Genomic DNA, 21,538 nt, shown 5'->3' with positions numbered 1-21,538 from the left:
ACACACACACACGATTATTGTCCACACACACACACACACACACACACGATTATTGTCCACACACACACACACACACACACACACACGATTATTGTCCCCCCCCCCCCCCCCCCCACACACACACACGATTATTGTCCAAACATAGACCCTGAGAATTTAAAGGGACATTGGGGGTTGTCTGATCTCTCCTTCCCCTTCCGTGTATGCATCTTTTCTGAAACCTCTTGACAAAGTCACTCAGCCTTTGCTCCACCCCTTCTGGTGAAGTGACAGTGGTTACTTTATGAAACTCCCATCCCATTGCCCAGAAGCCTAGTTATAGCAAAGCTCTGTGGCTTCCACTCAGTGGGCTTTTAGTTCTGCCTCTGGAACAGTACAGAGCAAATCTGCAGCTGCCCTTAGACACATTTTCTTCAAGCTCCTGTGCAAGCCTCATGGCTCTCAAGTATTTCCACTGTTGTGACCTCATCACCATGTGTGCATTTCTGTTTATCAGTGTTTTACTTTAAATGTTACCCAGGGACAAACATCATCCTGTCAGTGCGGTCTAGCTGTCACGTAATGGCAGGACTGTCCCCATTTTGGACCTGGGTACACTATTAATAGAGTCTAAAACCATCAGTGTTTTTCGTTTTGCTGTCACCTTGTATCGTCAGCTCCTCTTGAATCTGCTTTCAACCAAAACCTCTGGGTGGAGTTCTCATGAACTGCTAGGTAGTCAGCTGATCTGTTGTGTCCCTTGTCACTTAGTATCACCTGAAGAGTTGATATATGTCTGTCTGTATCCCATATAAAAATGTTAACTGGAATGGAAATGCTTCACTCTCCAGACTTCTTGAAGGAGGTTGATATCTACCTACTAATTGACTTTCTTTGGGCTCTTGGTTTTACCACACACAAATATTTTTAATTCTATTGCTGCCAAGTCATATGTCCCTTTTGTTTACAGAATTAATAGGAGAAAGTGAGTTAAATACCTTGTTTTAGTAATTTATAATTTGAAATTTATAATTTCAATGTACTAAGTGTTTAGAATTCCTTGATCTACAGCATAACATTTCTGTCAAGGCCCCCTGTGTCTGATTCACCAGAGTCCCTATGCTAGTTATTGAACTGAAGACAGATTCTAGATGATATATTTTTCTTCAGTGCATTATTCCCCCAATGTCAGATCTGCTTAAGGTAGAAGTCAAACAATTATATTTCTGTTATTACTCAATAGAACCCGTAAGTGTGATACACTGATATTCTTATTAGATATGCTTCTCCTCCTTTTTTAATCCTAATATTTGGCTAGGTAATAAGTTTCCAGAAAGAACTTAAGTCTTAGAAATTTGGCCATAAACTCTATCTCATAGTTTCCTAATAAAGGACTTCTGATTTTAGTAGCAAAAGGAAATATTTTCCAGCTCCCAAGAGGAAAAGATTACCATTTAAATGCCTAAATATAGATGGAATTATGGCTCTGAATTACCATTTTATCTTTTTGTGCCTTTGGTTTACATGGCAAACTCATGGTGGTTCTATAGTAACAATCACCCTAGAATTGGAATACCAGAGTTAAAAGCTAGTAATCTGTGTCCTTTACAGCTGCTTAATACTGGAAGAGGGGGGAGGTTAGTTGGTTGACTTACAAGGCGAATTGCTGGAATGAAAAGAAAGTAAATTTTTTTTTTTTACTTATTGGTTGAATACATTTTCTTTTTCAGAATGTGAGAACTTCCTGGATGTTGGACTGGGCAGAGAATGTGCCTCAAAACAAGGTGTCCTCAAAAGAGAATCCGGCAGTGACTCTGACCTCTTTCACTCACCCAGCGAAGAAGTGGACAGCATCATCTTCCCCAAGGTACTGTCCCCCTCAGTATGCGACTCCTGCTAGGCATACTGAGCATATCTCAGTGATCCTAGAGAAGAGTACATCCTCCCTTTCAGAGAAGGGAGCTCCAGGGCTCTGGGGCTTAGAAAAAGGCATCGACCACTTTATCTTCCGTAGAGTTGTGCCTGGTTACATGCAGGTTTTGAAGCCTGAAGAAATGGGAGTTCCTTTGGTGTGAATTAAATCAGATGAAGGTGAATACTTTTCAGTGGGCAGGAAAGGACCGCAGCTCAGACTATAACACGTCATGTGCATAAACTAACCATAGAGTCATTTCTGATTAATGTGTTTAGGCCTGAAGCTCGCTGCCCAGCTTGGTGATGTCACCCCTCCTCATCTAGCCTGCTTAATTGGAACTTTCTAGATGTCTGCTGGGGAACCCAGACTGTGAAAAGCCAAGCCCATGCACATGAGTCACCGTGTGTTTTCATATAATTTGAGGCTCTCTAAGGGGTCGGGGGATGGGGGCGGTTTGCTTTCTTTTGGTTATATTTGTATCTAGTTGCAGCGAGTTCTGTTTTGCCTCCTGAGAAGAATAGCAGGCTTTGCCACACCAGGATCAGCAAGTGGTACTCAGTCATATGCCACACTTGCTTGTCTTAATCGCGAGGGGGTGAAGGGGCAGAAGCACAGCAGCTGTGAGGACGCCTTTATGAAGGCTTCAGGATGACCCTGGAGAAGTGATAAAAGGGCAGTCGGGTTAGTGGGTGATGTGGTTCTCCAAGACCCTGTGAGGATGCTGTCCCATAAGTTACAGGAGAGGCTTGGCGTCCTGGGATTCTGGGCTAGAACATAGTTAAAGCCTCTGTAAATGTACCCCTCAAACACTTTATTTTCATTTTTGTCCAGTGGCTCTTGTGCCCATTTGGCCTTCCCTAATTCTTTTCCACCGTGTTCCCTTTCCTTGTGCTCACTGTCTTCCACAGGTCCTTGGAAAAATTTACAGAACTTCAGGATTCCTGTCATTGTTACTCGCAGCAAATTGATTCAGTGGGTTCTGTAAAGTAAAAAATCTGCACACTGGGAAGGTCTGTCCATCTCTGAGGTTATCTAGGAAGAGGGAAACCATGATTTTTTTTTTTTTTTAAATAATAGAATTTCGGTAATTTCTACTGTGACTTTGAGGTTTTCATTGTAAGGACTTCTGAACCGTCCCCCACCCCCAAGGGGAATGCCATTCTGAAGGGGCATGTCTCTCAGAATATTTTACTTGTGTCTCAGATAAACAGATAATATCTCTTAGTTCCAGCTTTAAAATTGAATCACTGACAGTCACTGAAACTGGGTCATGGATACATGGGGATTTGTTAAACATTAATGTGTGTTTGAAATTTTTCGTAGTCAAAAGTTGTTTTGAAATTGCAGAGTCTTCATTAAGAAAGACTTGCTTGCTCCCTCCTAGGTGCATGACAGCTTGTCCCTGGATGCTGGCGTCTGCAGAATGGGAGTGATTTCTGGTCACTAAACTGAGTGATTTTCCTAGCTAAAGAGAATTTGAATTTCCTGTGTTTTGCCTCCTTATTCAAACTGCCAAAAATATTTCGGAGATTGTTCATACGAATGGCTGGTGCTAGATTTGGCAGTTTTTTCAGGATGACTAGACAGAATTGTTAAGAGTTGAAGCATACTCCCCAAATCAACTTTTACCCACATGTCATACCCGAGTGGCTCAGAAAAACCAGAAATGTGGCTGCACTGTCATCTCTTCATGCACGCATGAGAGTGTCGCACGGCCTGGGGTGAGATCTGGAGGGTTCTGAACTCTTGGTTATTTCCGCTTTCCCAAAGTTGGTTGTGACCAGGAGAGGTTTTGCAGTAAAAGTTTTCTCTGGCATTCATAAAGCCAACCAAGGGTTTGCATATGAAAGGAAAAGGGGAGAGAGAGAGAGAGAGAGACAGGCTAATACTTAACAAAGTGGTTACTATACACTCGACACCGAACTGAATTTTTTATAATATATGTGATCTCCTTTCATGCTCCCGACAGCCCTGCGAGGTGGGTGGTTTTATCCTCATTAAACTCCTGAGGGAGAGCAGGCTCTGATTGGTAGACAGGTGTAGTCCAAATTACTCAGCTGGTAAGTCACAGTCTTGAGATTGTACGTAGGCCTGACTCTCCAGTCTGTTCCTTGTTACTTTGCTCTCGATCTCCAGACACCTGCTTTAATCGCCAGTGATTTATACAGAAGCAGGATGCTGGCAGACGGGCCATCCGCAGCGTCCCTCACCGTCTGCCTCCGTGGACAGCCACACAGCGTGTGTTGTGAAACATCACCCTGTCCCGGAGTGCCTCCCGCTCTCCCGTCTCTAAAAATCCTCTCTGGGCAAGGCATCGCAACATTCTTTTCTGTGAACCACGAGTGGTGCGTTAGGTCACTTCCTACAGCCGTGTGTGTGATCTGGCCTCACAGAGGTCTCTTGAGCAGCCTGCGGTGTTGGTCACAAACTCTTCACCTTAACCTTCTATTTCCATTCACCTCCCTTCTGGTAAACATGACTCGGGTGAGAGGAGCTTCCTGATTACCCTCTGAATATTTGCTAGTTCTAAGGTCTTTTTCTCTATAGATCAACAGCATAAAATTTAGATTTTTTTTTTTTAAGATTTCATTTATTTATTTGAGAGAGAGAAAGCACAGTGGGGCGGAGAGGGGGAAGCAGACTCCCCGCTGAGCACGGAGCCTTATGCGGGGCTCGATCTCAGGACCCCGAGATCATGATCTGAGGCTAAGGCAGACTCTTAACCGACTGAGCCACCCAGGCGCCCCTAGATTATGTTTTTAAAGTAGGAAGAAATCCTGGTCTTTTTCTCGGTACTAGCAAAGAAAGAGTGACCACAAAATGTATAATCTCGGCCACCCTGTTATTCAAAAGGTTAATTGAAGTCCACGGAAATACTGATAGTCAACTGTCTCTTTTCCCAAAGAGAATTAGATGAAATAAAACGCTCACACCTTGTTTTTTCTCCAGTTCGTAAAATGTATCCACAACTAAGAAAATCAGAGTAATTCCCCTAAGATGCTAAGCCTTAAGGGAGCATCCTTTCTTTCATGTGCTATAGTTTGCTCTCAAGTACTTGATCACCAAGCCAGATAGTTTTTAGGCTTTCAGGTATAAAAATGATTATACTTACAGTATCCATATTAGAAAAACTGTTATTTATACACAAGTATTAAAAATTATTGTAACTTCAGAACTGTGAAACAGTTTGCTATCACATGCTTAAGATTCTTAGGTTAATTACCGCATGTAACTGGGTTAAACAGTTGGCACATATTAGGTGTTTAAAATGTGAGTTGTTATTTTCCAAGGCACATGGCAGAGTACCTTGTGTATCGTAGACAACAATTTATAAATGTTTAATGATTAAGTTATTAAAAACTGAAGGACTAGTATTTTGGCAATATCAAACATTCCTTCAGGGGTAGTAATAAGACAGAAAGTGTGTAGTTGTTTTTATATTTATATATACATATGTTACATAATGTTTACTCCTCTCTCTATAACTATATAGTACCCATCTGGTGTAACTCTTGGTTAAGAGAGCCAGTCAGGCATTTTCCCCCAACATTTTATTGAGAAAATGCTGGAACATCCAGGGGGGTTGGAAGAGCTGTGCAGTGAATACCCACCACCTGGATTCTACCGTTAACTTCTTATACCTGCTTTGTTACACACCTGGACATCTGTCCTTCCTTTTTCTACTTACCAGTCCACCTAATTTCTTTGATGCATTTCTGAACAAGTTACAGATAACAACCCACTTTTACCCCTAAATACTTAGAATTCAGTATGTGTTAATAGAGTTGTTTTTTGCTTGTTATAAAATCTACACACAGTGAAATGCGCAGTGTGAAGACTACCATTCAGTGACTTTTTCCTCAGCTTTACTGAGTTATAATTGACAAAAATTGTACATATTTGAAGTGTACAAGAGGATGTTTTGAAAGACAAACATTGTGAGATGCTTACCACAATCAGGCCAAAGTATCTATCACCTCAGAGTTACCTTTTTGTGTGGGTGGTAAGAACACTTGAGATTTACTTTTCTTAGCAGATTTCAAGTATACCGTACATTATTAGTAACCGTGGTCATATGCTATACATTAGGTCTTCAGAATTTATTCATCTCTTAACAGAGCTTGTTCCCTTTGACTAACATCCCCCCATTTCCCCCACCCTCCGGGGAAGCCCTGTTCTACTCTCTGTTACTATGAGTTGCCATTTCTGGTTTCCATGTAGAAGTGAGAGCATGTAAAGGTTGTCTGTCTGGCTTATTTCACTTAGCATGATGCCCTCGGGGTCCATCCATGTTGTTGCAAATGGCAGGGTTTCCTTCTTTTTATTTTCTTTACCTGTTCAGCTGTCCGTGAACACTTAAGATGTTTCCATGTGTCGGCTACTGTGAGTAATGCTGCTGTGAACATGGGAGTGCAGATACCTCTTCACGACAGTGGCTTTATTTCCTCTGGATATATACCTAGAAGTGGGATATTGCTAGATTATATAGAACAGTTCTGGTTTTAATTTTTTGAGGAACCTACATACTGTTTTCCATAATAGCTGCACCTCAGCAACTTTTAACAAATGATTCATCTTTGTTACCCAAACCCCCATATGGATCAGGATATTACCTTCACTTTGGGAAGTTTCCTTATGCCCCTTCTCAGTCTGTCTCCTCTCCAACCCCTTAGAGGCAACAACTGTTCTAGTTTTTTTCCCATCACAGGTTAGTTCTCTTTATTTCAGAGCCTCATACAAATGGAGTATAAATGTTATTATTTCTATCGGGTAGATGAGGGGACCGGATAGATCATACGGCTGGTATCGGTTTGGTCTTATAAAAAAATCGCCAGACCTTTCTCCAAAGTGGTTGTATCATTTTACATTCTCACCAGCAATGTATGAGAGTTTTGGTTGCTCCATGTTCTTATCAACATGTATAATTGTTTTGTTTTGTTTTAACTTTAGCATTTCTGGTGTGCATGTAGTGGTAGCTCATTATCGTTTTGATTTACATTTCCTTGACAACCAGCGATAATGGTAAACACATTTTTATGTGTTTATTGGCCACTTGCATATCTTCCTTTGTGGAGTATCTGTTCACATTTCGTTTGGCTTTTTGTTGTTGAGAAGTAGGAATTGTTGTATATGGTATCCTGGATACCAGTCCTTCGTTAGATTTGTTTTGCAAATATTTTCTTGCAGTACATGGCTTCCCTATTTGCTTTCATAAACGTGTCTTGATGTACTGAATGTTCAGAATTTTGGTGAAGTGTAATTCATCCATTTTTTATGACTGTTGCTACCTGTGTCCTGTTCCTGATTTGTCTGCCCCCAGTCATAAAGTTTTCTTTTAGGACATCTATAATTTGGGCTTTTACATGTAGGATTGGAGTCCATCTTAATTTTTTAAAACATTTTTATCATAGGTCTGTCATATATAATAATAGGACTGAGTCCTAGCTGTACTTAGAATCATCTGGAGAGCTTTAAGAAGAAAAAGAACCTGGCCCTTATCCCAGACCAGTTAAGTTAGAATCTTACTATGTAACCTCATTGGACCTCAGTGGTCTCATGTATAAAATGAAATAAGAATACCTACTAAATCAAATATTAAAAGAACAGATACATCTAAATCACTTAGTGCAGAGCCCCCATGTGGCGAGTATCCAGTAAATAATCATTACTCACATTTATGGAATGAATAGTCCATTGCATGTATATCTAAGAATCATAGTTTCCCGAGCTTTATATAGACAGCAGCATCATTTAATTTAGCCTTTCTCATTAACTTTTATTTATATCATTATTTTGTAATTTCAACTTTCCTAGTTTATTTGACCTTAAATTAAGCAAAACAGTATCTTTGGGTCAGTGCCCCTGGAGTCCGAGCTGTCCAGTGGGGGCTGGTGCACAAGCCTTTGTATTGCTCACTGGGCCCGTTTTTTGCAAGCTTTCTCTTTGACTCCTAGAGATTTTTGTGAGCCTGATCACCGTTTGCAGATTTTCAAGATGGCATAAACTGTAAGGAAAAAGAAGCTGTTGGTAGAGATGGTAGTTTATGTGTATGTTTCCATCCTCCCATATGCAGGAGGAAAACCAGTCAGGACAGCTCAAGGGAGGAAGGGCTCGTGTGTCAGTCTCAGGTCTAGACTCAGTCGTCTGTCTCCCAGTATGCTCGCTTTCTTGCAAACAAGCACAACTCCCAACCACCCCTCCTCTCCTGTGTCTGCCTTTCTGCGTCTCTTTTCCTTCTCTGCCCTAACCCACTCCCAGTACTGCATCTTAAGGGAAAAGAAAAACAGAAAACTTGTATTTAGCAGAGAACTGTGTTCTGGTCATCTGCTTTTAAGACTAAGGGAAGAAAAACCATATATTTTTTTTCTTAAATATATTAAATGACTTTCAGGAACTTGGGCTATTACTCATGATTGTCTGGAGGAACGGTGCCAGGGGATCAGTTTAACTAGTACATTTGATTTACATAGAGTCAAAACCAAGTTTTTGAAAATGTGCTAGTTAAGTTAATCCCATGGCACCTTTTCTCCAATCAGGACTAATACGCGAAGTCTCTGGAAGTCATTTAATTAGCAGACATTTTAAGAGAGAAGACCTCTCCAAAGAAAGACCAACACATAACTCAAAAACTGTTAAGAATAAATAGTTTCAAATATTAGGCATGGAACATTCTATTATGTGACAGAAGCCATAACTTTTCTCCCTTCTGATGTATAAATGGAAAAACAGCATCCCCAAACCTGGTACTTTCTGTGAGGAGGGGGGAGAATGGTGGAAGTAACGTAACGGTTCTCGTATCTCTTATTTGGCAGATATCCCTAAGAACTTAAGCGCTAATAAATTCAGGACTGGAAAGGAATACTGGGGGAAAAAAATTCAAATGGTTAAAAAAACCCACTTGTTCCCTCTATTCATGATTAAAATAGACAGTACCTTGCAACAGCCTTATATTAAGGCCTAGCCTTTTTAGACTTAAAGATCATCTTCTTAGATAGACAGATTGAGGAAGTGGCTTATCTGTAGACAGATACCTAGCTGTAGAAAAACTAGGACCATATTCTGGGTTTAATTTTTGGTTATGCTCCTGACTGCTTTCTACTCTGCCGGGGTAGCATAAAGACATGATGAAGCTGGGAAATTCTTTGGAGAACACATAAGTCGTGGGAAAAAATAATTTAGAGTCTTCTTTAGATTCAATCTAGCATTAAAGAAAAACCATTGGCCTCAATATTTAGAAGTGAGTTTGTCCTGTTTTTCCCTTTTTCAGGTAATAACCACAAGCTCATAATAGTTGAAAGGTACAATAACAATACTCGAGTGTAAGAACATTGTACATTGTGAACTTCATTCTTACCAGGAGTACAAAACTAAAGAACTCATGCAATTACTGTGAAAACTCCCTGGTTATTTAATTTTTAGGGGGTTTGTTTTGTTTAGTTTATGAGTTAAAAGTACACACTAAGATGTGTCCTAGCACACACCAGGATCAACACTACGTTGCAGATATATGCTAGACAGATGTCTCCTTTTTTAAAATGTGTACAAACAGGCCACCAACAATTTTCCCATCTTGTTTTAATGTCTTACAAAAGGGTAGATGCTTGTTTGTCAAGTCTCAGATTAGTAAAGTACCAAGAGAGATAACAGGTGGTCTTTCAAGGCAGTGTCCTTGCAAGGCCACTAGGCACCAAACAGAAAAGAGGGACCTGTTCTGTCATCCGCACGTCATTTCCTAATCGGGAAGCACCAGCTTGTGAGAATATATGATAAAAGGCTAAATGGAAACTTGAACTCATTTTCATTTCCTTTGAAGCCTCGCTTGTGTGTTTGACAATGGGCCCGTGACACATTTTGCTTTTTCATGCCCCTTCTGTTTGTCCCCTGGTACCGTTCTGAGAATTAAAGGTTGAGCAGCTTGAGGGTGAGTATGTAGTTTCCTAGGGCTGCTGTCACCAATTACCACAAATTCGGTGGTGTGAAACAAAAATTTATTTTTCACGGTTTTGGAGGCAGGAGGTCCTACAATCAATGGGTCAGAAGGGCTGCTTTCCCTCAGGAGGCTCGCAGGGAGAATCTCATCCCTGCTCCTGTCCCAGCCTCTGCTACTTGCCGGCACTCCTTGGCCGGCCCAGGGCTGTAGACCCGTCACCCCAAGCTCCGCCTCCCTGCATATCTCCCCCTGTCTCTTCTCTTCTCCTAAGGACACAACTCCTTTGGGTTTAGGGGCCACCCCACTGTTGTATAATCTCATCTTAACTAATTACGTTTGAGGAGAACACAGTGAGAAAGCCAAGACATCCTGCAGGTTGGTATTTGTGACCGTCTACATTGTTCCTCTCTCTGGAGAGCAGCCCCATGATAGAATGCTTTAGGATGCGCAGGTTAATCCTCACTAACATAAAAAGAACTGTCGATGGTTTTATTTTAAAATAATACCTACTCTATTTTAGAGTCTACTTGGTTAAAGCATCGTTTTATTTTACAGTGTGGCCCAGTGAAGGGAACACAGGACCTTGAGATCTTGTCCTTGCAGAGGCGCCTTTTTTTTTTTTTTTAACATTTTTTATTCATTTAAGAGAGAGAGAGCAAGAGCACGAGCAGGGGGGAGGGGCAGAGGAGGAGGGAGGAGCAGACTCCCTGCTGAGCAAGGAGTCTGATGACATGGGGCTTGATGACACAGGGCTCAGCTCGATCCCAGGACCCCGGGATCATGACCTGAGCCAAAGACAGATGCTTAACCAGCGGAGCCGCCCAGGCACCGCCCCTGCAGGGTTTTTTTAAAGATGATGAGGGGAACAGAACAGGGCAGTTTTAGTTGAAATCAGCCTGAGTTCACTTCACTGCTCACTGCCTATGTACTGGGAGGGCCTGGAGAGCCAGTCCGGGTCCTGGTGACCCCCACATCTCCCTCTTAGTCTCATCCCTCACGCATCATTTCAAGAGCAATTAACAGAGGAAACCGGATGCCACAGAGTGGGGGGGGGGGGGGAACTCCTATGAGCTGGCAGAGATTCCGCCCAAAAATTGTAGAGAATGCTTTTGAAGTGTTAATGTAAACATTTGAAAATACTCTTCTTCTAGAATAGGTCTTATTTTCTATTCCAAAGCTAAAAGGCTCATTAGTTCTCATAATTTTTAAAATCTTTCTCAAAGAACTATAAATTTCTTCACTCTTAATTAAAACTTTGAGTAGACTGGCTAATTAGGAAAATACTGTGAAGAAGGAAAAATAAACCACAGAATGCCTTTCCCTAGTCCCTACTCCCTCTCCTAGAAGAACACAATAAAATAAAGATGTTAAGACAGTGCGGTGCCCAAATCTGAGAGTGTGATCATGCATCTTCTAGACACTTCTACTTACCTTCTGGATAAATTCATCTTTTGAGTGTCAGGATGCTCATCTTTCCCTCACCTGTCAAAAGTGTGAGCTCTGGTGTATGTAGCAAACAGAGGATGTCAGGCTGCTTGGGATCAAAACTGTACTATTTCTCTTAGGCTCCCGAGGTTGGCCAGAGAAGGAACATCATCACTCACTCAAGACTCCATTGCCAGGACTGATTATGTTACGTGTATTTGGCTTGATGACACTGCCAATCCTCAGTGAGAAATGAGAAAAAGGAATAGATTTCTTCCACGTAGGCATTCATGGCCAGAATGTGGGCATTTGTGGCAGATTTTAGGTAGGGTCATAAGCTATTTTGCGTTTTTCAGTTACAGACTTGCTTTGGGAATATTAAATTCAGAATGACATCATGGCAGCCAAGCAGACAACCTTATTTTTAGTTAAAGCTTGGGGGGAAAATTAAACCTAATAGTAAATGAATTTATAGAGTTTTCATACAGAAACCCCAATACATAAGGGTTCTCTTCATTTCAGTTGGTGGTATTGGCCTGTGGAACTGACCTGAACCCTGGTTAGATGTTTTTCCCCTATAAGAAAGGAATGGTCTCTGTACCTCTAACAAGAGGGTCGAGGGAACACAGACCTAGGCCATACCTTCATCGGGGACAACTTGAATCAAACTGTGACCATGCTTGAAAAAAGGAAACACCTGTTTGACGCCAGTTGTGATCTTGCCCATCCTACCCACTGTGAAGCCACTCGTGGGTCGGGACTAATGAGGCCTTGCCATTTCCAACTGTGTGTGTTCTCTCTCCATGACAGCCCGAGGAAGAGCCGCTGGTCTGTGATATCACCGGATCCAGTTCGTCCACCGACGACACCGCTTCCTTGGACCGACATTCTTCTCACGGCAGTGATGTTTCCCTCCCCCAGATTTCAAATTTGAACAGGTCCAGAGATCAGCAGTGTCTTGACAGCTTCTACAGCCATGGTGTGGGAGCTGAGGGCCGAGAGAGCGAGGGTGAAGCTGCCGGCTCAGGTGAGATGGAGGAGGAGGAGATGGACAGCATCACCGAGGTGCCCGCGAACTGCTCCGTGCTGAGGAACTCCATGCGCTCCCTGTCCCCTTTCCGGAGGCACAGCTGGGGTCCTGGGAAGAACGCGGCCAGTGATGCCGAAATGAACCAGCGCAGGTGAGGTGGACCCGGTGGGGCCGTTGGTTTCGTTTCTCAGTGTCTGCTTGCTTTTGATTCTGTGATTTGGTGTTATCGTGGTAAAAATTTAGGAGACACCGCGGTACAGAGGACAGCAGATGGGCTTTGGAATCAGGAAAACCTGTGTTCAAACCCCAGCTCTGTAACTCACTATGTAGATAAGCTTGGGCAAGTTACTTGACCCCTCTGGGCTTTAATATTCTCATCTGTAAAATACCTGCCTTTCAGAATATTTGTGATAATAAATATTGCAAGTGAAATAGGTCTGCTACATGGTGGGGCTTTAATAAGTGCCAACAGTAGTTCAGGCCATATCTGTTAATAAAATTCATAGATTAAAAACTTGTGGAGGGAATAGAGTCCTGTCAACTTTGAATTAAAAACTAAACATGAAATCTTGTCTCAACACCATCTGTTTTCAAAGTGCTTCCCAGAAATTGCGGTCCGTTTCTAATGCGGAAAGTTTGGACAGAGTCTGAATGATCATTTAATCAGTAAGAGAGCCTAAGAATCATTCAGTATCATTGGATGGTTGGTATTTCTCCACGTATCCTCCAGTCTTTGGGGACGTGGGTACGTGTGACCCATGTCACACCTTCCGTTCGGGAGCAGGCTATGAAAAGGTAGTTTGGACTTGGCCTCTGACCACAGGCTGCTTCCAGGCATTTAAGCAGACGGTTTTAGCTCTAACGACCAAGTGCCGTGGGGCCTGCTTGTATGTACAGAGTTGTGCTTATGCCCCAGCTACTTTCTGGATGAGGAACAGCGGCTGAGGGAGCAGGCTGACCGTTGTGTGAATACAGGTGATGTGACAAACTCACCTGGAGCGGTTACGGCTTTTTTTCTTTTTAATTCCCTGACCTCCTTATAACACGGCTCAGATTTCAGAGCTATAGGTATGTGGAATCTGATGGCACTCACTCGTTCATTGTTTTATCCAGCCAACATATGTTGAGCACCCGCCACATGCCAGGCGTTTCTAGGTTCTGGAGACACAGGTGAACGAGCCAAAGTCCCCGCCTTCGTGGAGCTCACAGCGATACCTTACACTTGGCTCGTGTGCTACTCTTCTCAGACTTGTTTCCTAACAGAGTATCCCACGTGATTTTCCAGTCCTCTCCGAGTCAGGTGGCACTGTCTGCCTGTCCACAGGTGAGGCAGGTGCACTTAACCCAAACCAGGTCAGTAGTAACTAGGTTTCTGATCTCCCAGTAAGTGCTCTTTCTGTGATTCCATATCATTTAATGGTAGAGTTCAGGACGTTACCCTTAAAAATAAGTAGTTGCTTTATCTGCTGGGTAGTTTTTATATACATTTGAAAGCATGGATTATATAAAAAGCAGTTTCTAAAAGCTTTCCTTCCCAGCTTTATTCACGCTGTACTTTTTTTTAAAAAGCATTCACACGAGTTAAAAAATAAGGATGTGGGGAATCATCCCTATAGCTGGAATTCTCTTCCTGAAGCAAGAAGAGCCTCTTGACAGGACATACTGTCAGAGATGCTGACGGCATCGAGAAACAAGGGTTTATTTTAAAAGGCAATCCATTTTTCTTTATAACCCGCTGTGGATTTCAGAGCTGGCTGTGACTCTGGATCCTGTAGCTCAGATGAGGAAATTAAAGCTCAGACTGAATGATTTGCCCCAGATTACATGGTGCTCTTAAGACTGAACTAAGACTAGAACCCTATCACTTAATTATTCCTATTTGCAACCTGTATAATATGGCATCTCCTCTGTGAGCCTAGCATTGACGGTCCCCTCGCACCACTGCCCAGTGCTCTGGAGTGATGGAAGGGCTTGAAGTAGTTTGACTGGTGCTGACAGTGTTCTCTGCATATAGTATAACCTGAATTTTAAAGTCTTAAGAAAACCCTTCTAAAGCTTTGAATGGCCTTTTTTTAATCCTTTTACTTTTATAATTTAATAAACCTCATTCCTTGTCATCTGATTAACTCTGTGGAGCAAGGAGGGAGCAGAGTAACCCTCCCCAGAAATTGTCAGGCTGTCAGGCCTTTGTGGTTTTGATGTGTTTCTTACTCCACATTCTCTCATTCCCTGCCTTCCTGTACTGTTTCTCTGAGTGGCTCGTGTCTCTCCCCTTCGTGATGTCTGTGTGCTTCATGCGTTTGTGTCCATTTTGTTTCACCTCGACATTGACCTCTTCCACCATTCATTTTCAGTTCATTGCGAGTTCTTGGGGATGTTGTCAGGAGACCTCCCATTCATAGGAGAAGGTACAGAGTTCACTAACTTGATGGACTAACTGTGTTGCCTCTGAGCTTCTACTAACAAGCATTTCATTTTGCTTGATCCATGATTAAACCGTCTTTTACAATAATGTCACGTCTGCTTCAGGCAAATAAAATATAAGTATTTATTAATTGCTGATGTCCATTTGCATATGAAATGGTTTTGTGAGTCTGAAATTTTTTCCTATTCTCTTTTTATCTTGAAAGGAAACTTTTTTAGTGTTTTTTCCATCTTGTACTTACTGATGTTCAGATCACTTTGATAATAGGGTCTCCCCGACTCTCCCTAGGAGAATTCAAAGACACGTCAATTGTGCCTGTCTAATGGACCCTGGGGAGTGCATTTTCTTCCCCCACCCCACCCCCCAAGAAGGGGAAAGAACCAGAAATAATTGTGCGCTGGTACACAGGCCCTAACACATTCTAGGCCCCCTGACCATCTCCACTCCAATGTTGATGTAGTCATTTCCGAAAACAAGAGGCATCCGCTCATCTCCCAGTCTTCCAACTCCTTAATTACTTTTTGTCAGGTAACATTTTGAAGCTAACAATTAGTAATTTAGAAGCTGAAAAGTCATTTCCAGTCAAAAAAAAAAATGCCGATTTGCTTTTCAGATGCTGAGTTTTACTTTGTTCAGAAGTCGTCACTAGTGACCTTTCCTTCCATTATTTGGGGGAAACAATTCGGAAATCCAAAAACGATGGTGGAATTATACATAGTTTCTCATACTGGGAGACATTTGTAAAGAGGTATTTTCAGTTCTGAGCTGAAGCTCTTCCTTGGGAAGCTGGCAGGTAGTGGTCCTCCCTTCTTTGTCTTTTTCCAGATTTCAGGCACAAAATTGAGTTCAAATACAAATACCCTCGTGAATCTCGGGTGATGAGACTCAGTTGAGTTGTTCTCCCAGGGGAACAAGTTGTTAAATGCCGTTTTCAGTAGAAGTGTCTGAACCTTTAGAGATCTAGTTGGCTCTCTCTAAAGCATCCACGTGTTGACAGTGGAAGGGGACAGGTGGCTGGATGCAGTCCCAGGAAGCATATAGATAAAGCTTCACAACAGGGCCACACACCATTTCACCCTTAGTCATTTTTCTGCAGGAAGAACGGGAAGTATCACTTAAAATTCTCTATGAAGCCTTAGCTAGTAAAACTGAAACATTCCCACAAGTGTTAAACGGTAGAGAGTGGGATATTTGGGTTTTTTTTTTAAGAGTCTAAAATTTTCTAAATCTCAAAATAAGGCCAAAGAACCATTAAATGTCACCCCCACTAATTGAGGAAACTGAGGATGCTCTCAAAAACACTCTTGTGTGCTCTCTCTCTCTGACAAAAATCTTTAAAAAAAAAAAAAAAAAAACACTCTCGTGATAGGAGTTCTCTGCTAGAAGGAAGGGCAGGTCTGCTGCCGCTGAAGGACCACCTGCAGCTTCCTTCCTGGAGCCTTAGGACCCCCCTGTTACGTCCTCCTTCTGTCTCCCTGTCGCTCTCCATTCTCTCCATCCTAAATTTCACCCTGCTCTCACATCATTATCATTTTCTGAGAGTAAAGGGATGTTTAAATCTGTAGAGGGAGAGAATTTTTTTGAATGATAACTTGGTAGTGTATATTCGGTTGCTGATTTACCATGTTGGATATTTTAAAAATTTTTACTAACAGTTAGGAGATTCAAAATGAAATTAATAATTTCAGAGAATGGACTTCTTAGTCTCGTGTGTGTTTGTAAATTATATCAAGGCTTGCTTGCTTCCCTCACACGAGTAAATTATAAGTCAGTCTGATTTCGTTTATCAGACTGGAGATGTGTCTTAGATGCTAAATTTTCCTTTCCGCTTCTGCCCTTTTGAGCTTTGTACTATTAATTTAACCTGATTTTAAGTGTTTTACTATTTAAATTATTTTTAAATGCCATGATTTTAAAGATTTACTTTTAGAAGGCTCAAAGTTCTTCTGTTTATTCTCCCACCACCTTCCTTATGTCTTTTCCTCTGCCAGAAACCCTCACTTACTAAAACAAAATTAAGTGTATTCAAGGTATTAAAGGGGTTTTTGGTGTCTGTACATCTTCCCATTTGCAAGATTCCAGAGAGAGCTGAGGGGGTGTTACTGTTATTCCCCCTTCTGAAAACAAAAACACGTCACTTAGAATTTTAAGGCCCCAAATAGTAGCAGTGTATTTTTAAACTGATTTTTTGTCAGTCAGAAATCCTGACCTACTGGTGCAGTTCCCTTTACAGTGTACCTGATATTTTGAATTGGTTATTTTTTTAGCTGGTTATATTTACATGGTATTTCCAACCCTAGATTTTCTGTCCCTCCTGCTTTAGAGTAAATATCAGTGCCGAGATAAAGTAGAAGATCAAATGGAGTTTTGCTTTTTTTTTTTTTAATCTCGGGAAAATAGATGCAAACCTAAAATTAAGACACATTTCTAACTCAGTACCACAGAATTCCTTTTCTTTTGAAGAAAATACATGCCTTCGTTATTGTTAAAATACAAGGAAATGTGACCATTGTGACATGGCGAATCTTCATCACAAGAGCTTAGTGAGCAGGGTTTAAAGATGGGTGTGAGTGTTGATAGGATATCCTTATTAGGAAAGACTCATGAGTAGATGGACCCTTACTGGAAACACGTGAAGAAAATTGATGACCCCGTGAGCCTACCCCAGTGCAGTTTGACATTGTCCCTTTTAGTCAAGGGGGAGTTTAGTGTAGTTAAGGATTATCACTGTGGCCACGGAGGTCTGAGAGTGGCGTGGCAGAGCGTACGGAGAGATTGTCCCCAGTAGTGGGGATATGTCGGGAGAACACCTGAGGAGGGAGCCGTGGATGGAGTGGGCTCTTTGTTCAGAGTTGTTACCCTGTAACGAACTGACGTAGACATTTCCAGCACATTGTCTAGATGGATGTTAGTAGAGCAGTTTTAAGTTTCTGTGGTTTTTGTTCTAGCCTTTTTCTAAATTCTAAGTGTTACGTTCCTTATTTTTTGATGATCAAATAAATCCATCTGTCTGTAACTATGGCTTTTCTTTTCAAACCCAATAACCCCGTCCCTGTTTCCTCTTTTCTCCCTCCCTTTCTCTTTCTGCCTTTGATGTCATCCCCAGTATGAGCTGGTGTCCCTCTGGTGTACAATGCTCTGCTGCCCTGAGTGCTGACTTTAATTACAGAAGGTATGGTATTGTTCCATGTCCAGCCACCAAAGGGGGAATTACAAAATACGGCACCTGGGCTTCTGGCTGGGAGCTTGCTTCTGTGTGGCTAGAATGCATATGGCAGCGCGCTTTGTCTGGAGCACAGTGTTGAGTTGCCTCTGCTATGGGCATCACTAATCCATTTGAAGGGGTACAGACTAGGAGGCGGAGGGTGTACCCTGATGCATCCTCTCTGTCTCAGGTGGCTGTAGATTCGGTGTTTTATGCACAGACTTGTATCTCTGGTAGACCACTTCTCTCTCTGTTTTTGGTCTGTCCTAATTCCCAGACCTGGGGATTCCCACATCCTGAGGAAAACAATGACAGAAGCAAGGCAGCTAATAAGATGCACTTATTTCTATTATGTTTCCAAATCCCCCAATCTCTTTCGATTCCAAATTCACAGATTCCTCAATGTTTTATATTCTTCTCTCAATTAAGCAGCCAGATTTAATTACTAAAACATTTTCAAGATTAAGTTTTGTGGGTAATGATAGACTGGTTTTCTCAGGCTTTACAAACAATTCACAATAGAAACCTAAATTTCTTCTTCACTTAGCCTGTCTCCTTATCCCTGGTATTGCAGATGAGTTTCACAGAGACACATTTACTTACACTTAATCATGATTTCTATTGTCATATTGAAATAAGAAAAACAAAATCCATTGTTTAAATTACCCACTAGAGAAAAACAGAAGCATATGGTTTCCGTTCACAGTAAGTAATTTGTGAAATGCAAAAAGCAAATAACAGGCCCTCCGGACTGGTGTATGTGAGTTATTTGTAGAATTAACTGTTGTACAGCTTGAGCAGAGATAACTGCATAGCTTCAGGATACCTTCAGATGCATTTCCAGCCGCTTGTAACGGGGAACGTGGTCCGCTACAGCTCTGTTGTGCTCTCTTGCTTGTTGGAAAGAAGTTCCCGCTGCAGCTGTGACAGGTGTGGATGATTCTGGCTAGCAGCCCCGAGGCGGTAGATGGCTCACTGCTCTCTCTAGTCTCCTGCTCACAAAAAAAACATGCTTTTTTCACTCTGCAGACCACAAAATCGTTACTCCAGGGATCCCATGCCCTAAATTTGCCCCCTTTTTTGGTCAGTCTTAAAACTCTTAGACTTAGCAGCTTTTCAGCATTTGTTCTTTAAGGTGGCCCATGCACCTGTCTGCGACTCACAGTTCTCGGGAAACCTGTCAGGCAGTTGTTGGACTGGCCAGACGTGCACAGACGCTACTGCTCAGAAGTAATACTCAGGTCTCTGGGGTGGACACACACCTGTGAAATAGTAAAGGTCAGCTAGACTGTAGTTGAATGTAAAGTTGTAACGGTCCACTTAATGGACACAAGGGCAAGTCTGGGTCTCCCTGTTTGTCTTCTGAAAGTGACTTACGCACCTGTTTTCTCTGTGCCGTTAATTCTTTGGCATTAGCTGAGTTAGACTTTGGCAAAGATCAATTACATCAGATCAAGGAAAAACAAAAGATCAGTAAGATAATACAGATGATATATTGAAAAAAAAAATCTTGAGAAAATGACCTTAGATGGTCACCATTTGAATAAGTTGAATGAAGTAAGAAAATCTCAGTGGAGTATTCTTTCTCAGCATACCAACGCCTGTGGGGGGAAAGGTAGGCGGCACTCCTTGTGCCGTGCTCTTGTCGATAGCTTTGCTAGGTGACATAGACATAATATACCAGCAGGGAGATACACACGAAGCAATTTCTTATCCTCCTTTCCTTCCTGAGCCTCGGAAATGGAATGAATTAACTCCTTTGCTCTGTGTTCAGTTTCAGCCTAGAAGGCTTGGCAGGAGGAGCTGGTGCCGGAAACGAGCCATCTTCGTCTCTAGGTGTAGACTCTGTAAACACCAAAGAGCTCAGGCACCCTTTCAGTGGGGAAGAAAGGGGTGACTCTTTGGTGTCGCTTTCAGAGGAGGATCTGGAATCAGGCCAGAGAGAACATAGGATGCTTGATCAGCAGGTAAGGCTGAAGAGGGTATATACTGCTAACTTGGAAAAATTCACTTTACTTCCCTACAGTGTCCTCACATTAGGAACAAAGAAAGCAAGACTTACATCCATATAAGGCTAGTGGCCGTGATTGCTTACCCATTATATAATGCACTCAATCTAGCACAAAGCGAGTTTTTAGCACTTAATAGTAATTCAAGAATACCATTAATCTGCATTAATTTAAATATTCCATCAAATATTTGAAGCATATGGTCTCAGTAATTTGTAACCTCTTTTAAATTAGGAAGATACCCAGGTTATTAAATTTTTCCTTCTTATCTGAGGACTTCTTTTATCATCTCAATAGTAAAGTGAGTCTTGAAGTGTGTTACACAACATTGTTAAATTTAAATTTCCTAATTTTTCAAAACATATCCCTTCCTGAAGGGGAAAAAAAGATCTTACTCTTTGTCTTCTCACATTGCCTAGGAAATGGCTATTTCTTTCTCTCTGCTTCCTGCAGCTGTCAGAATTTTTCAGAGAGCATCTGCACTCCCTCCCCGCCTGATGCCTCTTCATGCCTGCCACAGGCACTGCTTCTTGGAGGGCCTGGCCTTCCTCATAGCCGGTCAGGTGACTGTTCCAGTGCTCACCCTCGCAGGCCCTTCATTCCGATGCTCACCATCGGGGATGGGTCCTCGGGGAGTTTGCCTTGAGAACTGGAATTGTATGCTTTTAGAGCATCGCACCCTGCTCCCGGTCTTTTATCCTCCTCTTGAGCCAACGGGACTTTGGATTGATTTCTAGGAGGATTCTGTGATATACATGCAAATGAAACATTTCTAATTAAACAGACACAAAATTAAACACCTGTCTTTGAGTAGGTGACTGGAGTTTTAGGTAGAGATAGAATGAAACATTTCTAATTAAACAAACCAACAAAAAAGTTAAACAGCCCGTTCTTTGAGTAGGTGACTAGGGTTTTATGTAGACATTTAATGTTTTGTTATACCCCACTACATAGCAGTGATATGCCCAAATAGAAATTGGACACTGGAGGATTACCTTAATAATGAATGTATTACTTACGTGAATGCCCAAGAGAATTTCAGCTGGATAAAAGTCAAATTGAAGGCCCAAAGGAATTTTGCCCGGTTATCCCCTCCCCCCACCCCCCGTGTCTCCTGGGCCTGATAGTTTAGAAAAAGTTAAGAAAAATAACAAGAAGATGGAGAATAGGGTGCCTGGCTGGCTCAGTCAGTGGAGCATGTGACTCTTGATCTCGGGGTTATGAGTTCGAGCCCCACATTGGGTGTAGAGCTGATTAAAAAAATAAATAAACCTTTTAAAAAATAAATTTTTAAAAAAGAATATGGAGAATATATTTATTGAGGCAAATGATTTAAATTCAACCTAACGGTAACAGAAAAAGGGAGTGAAAAATAGAAACAATTCTTTATCATGACTTGCCAATAGCATCTTTGGTTAGTAGAGAGTCTGAAGAATAAACCACATTTCATGTGTGTACAATCCTTTGGAAGTCTATTGTAAGACCAGACAAAATACCAAAATTGTGGGTTTATGAACAGAATCCTAGACTTACAGCCAATATATCCCTTCGGATTCTGCATAAGCCCTTGTGTGTGAGAACTTCACGCCCATTTGAAGCGACTTGCCTGAGGCCTCATAA

General features: G+C 41.9%; 1 protein-coding gene across 2 annotated transcripts in view; it reads left to right on the top strand.

The window, feature by feature from the left end:
• Window positions 1–21,538, top strand: part of AKAP13 (A-kinase anchoring protein 13) — a 313,740-nt gene that overhangs the window by 222,309 nt on the left and 69,893 nt on the right. Inside the window, exons 11-14 of one of the 2 annotated variants that reach the window (XM_032392054.1) lie at window positions 1,710–1,846; window positions 12,060–12,430; window positions 17,811–17,876; window positions 19,684–19,876. In XM_032392054.1, coding sequence (XP_032247945.1) covers window positions 1,710–1,846; window positions 12,060–12,430; window positions 17,811–17,876; window positions 19,684–19,876 — 767 coding nt within the window. The remainder of the gene's footprint in view (window positions 1–1,709; window positions 1,847–12,059; window positions 12,431–17,810; window positions 17,877–19,683; window positions 19,877–21,538) is intronic. The other variant, XM_032392053.1, reaches the window with a different exon arrangement.

Source organism: Phoca vitulina, unplaced genomic scaffold (assembly GCF_004348235.1).
Source record: "Phoca vitulina isolate PV1807 unplaced genomic scaffold, GSC_HSeal_1.0 scaffold65, whole genome shotgun sequence".
NCBI classification, from domain to species: Eukaryota; Metazoa; Chordata; class Mammalia; order Carnivora; family Phocidae; genus Phoca; species Phoca vitulina.
The sequence above is the reverse complement of the archived record's forward strand: the minus strand, read 5'-3'. Positions and strand labels throughout refer to the sequence as shown.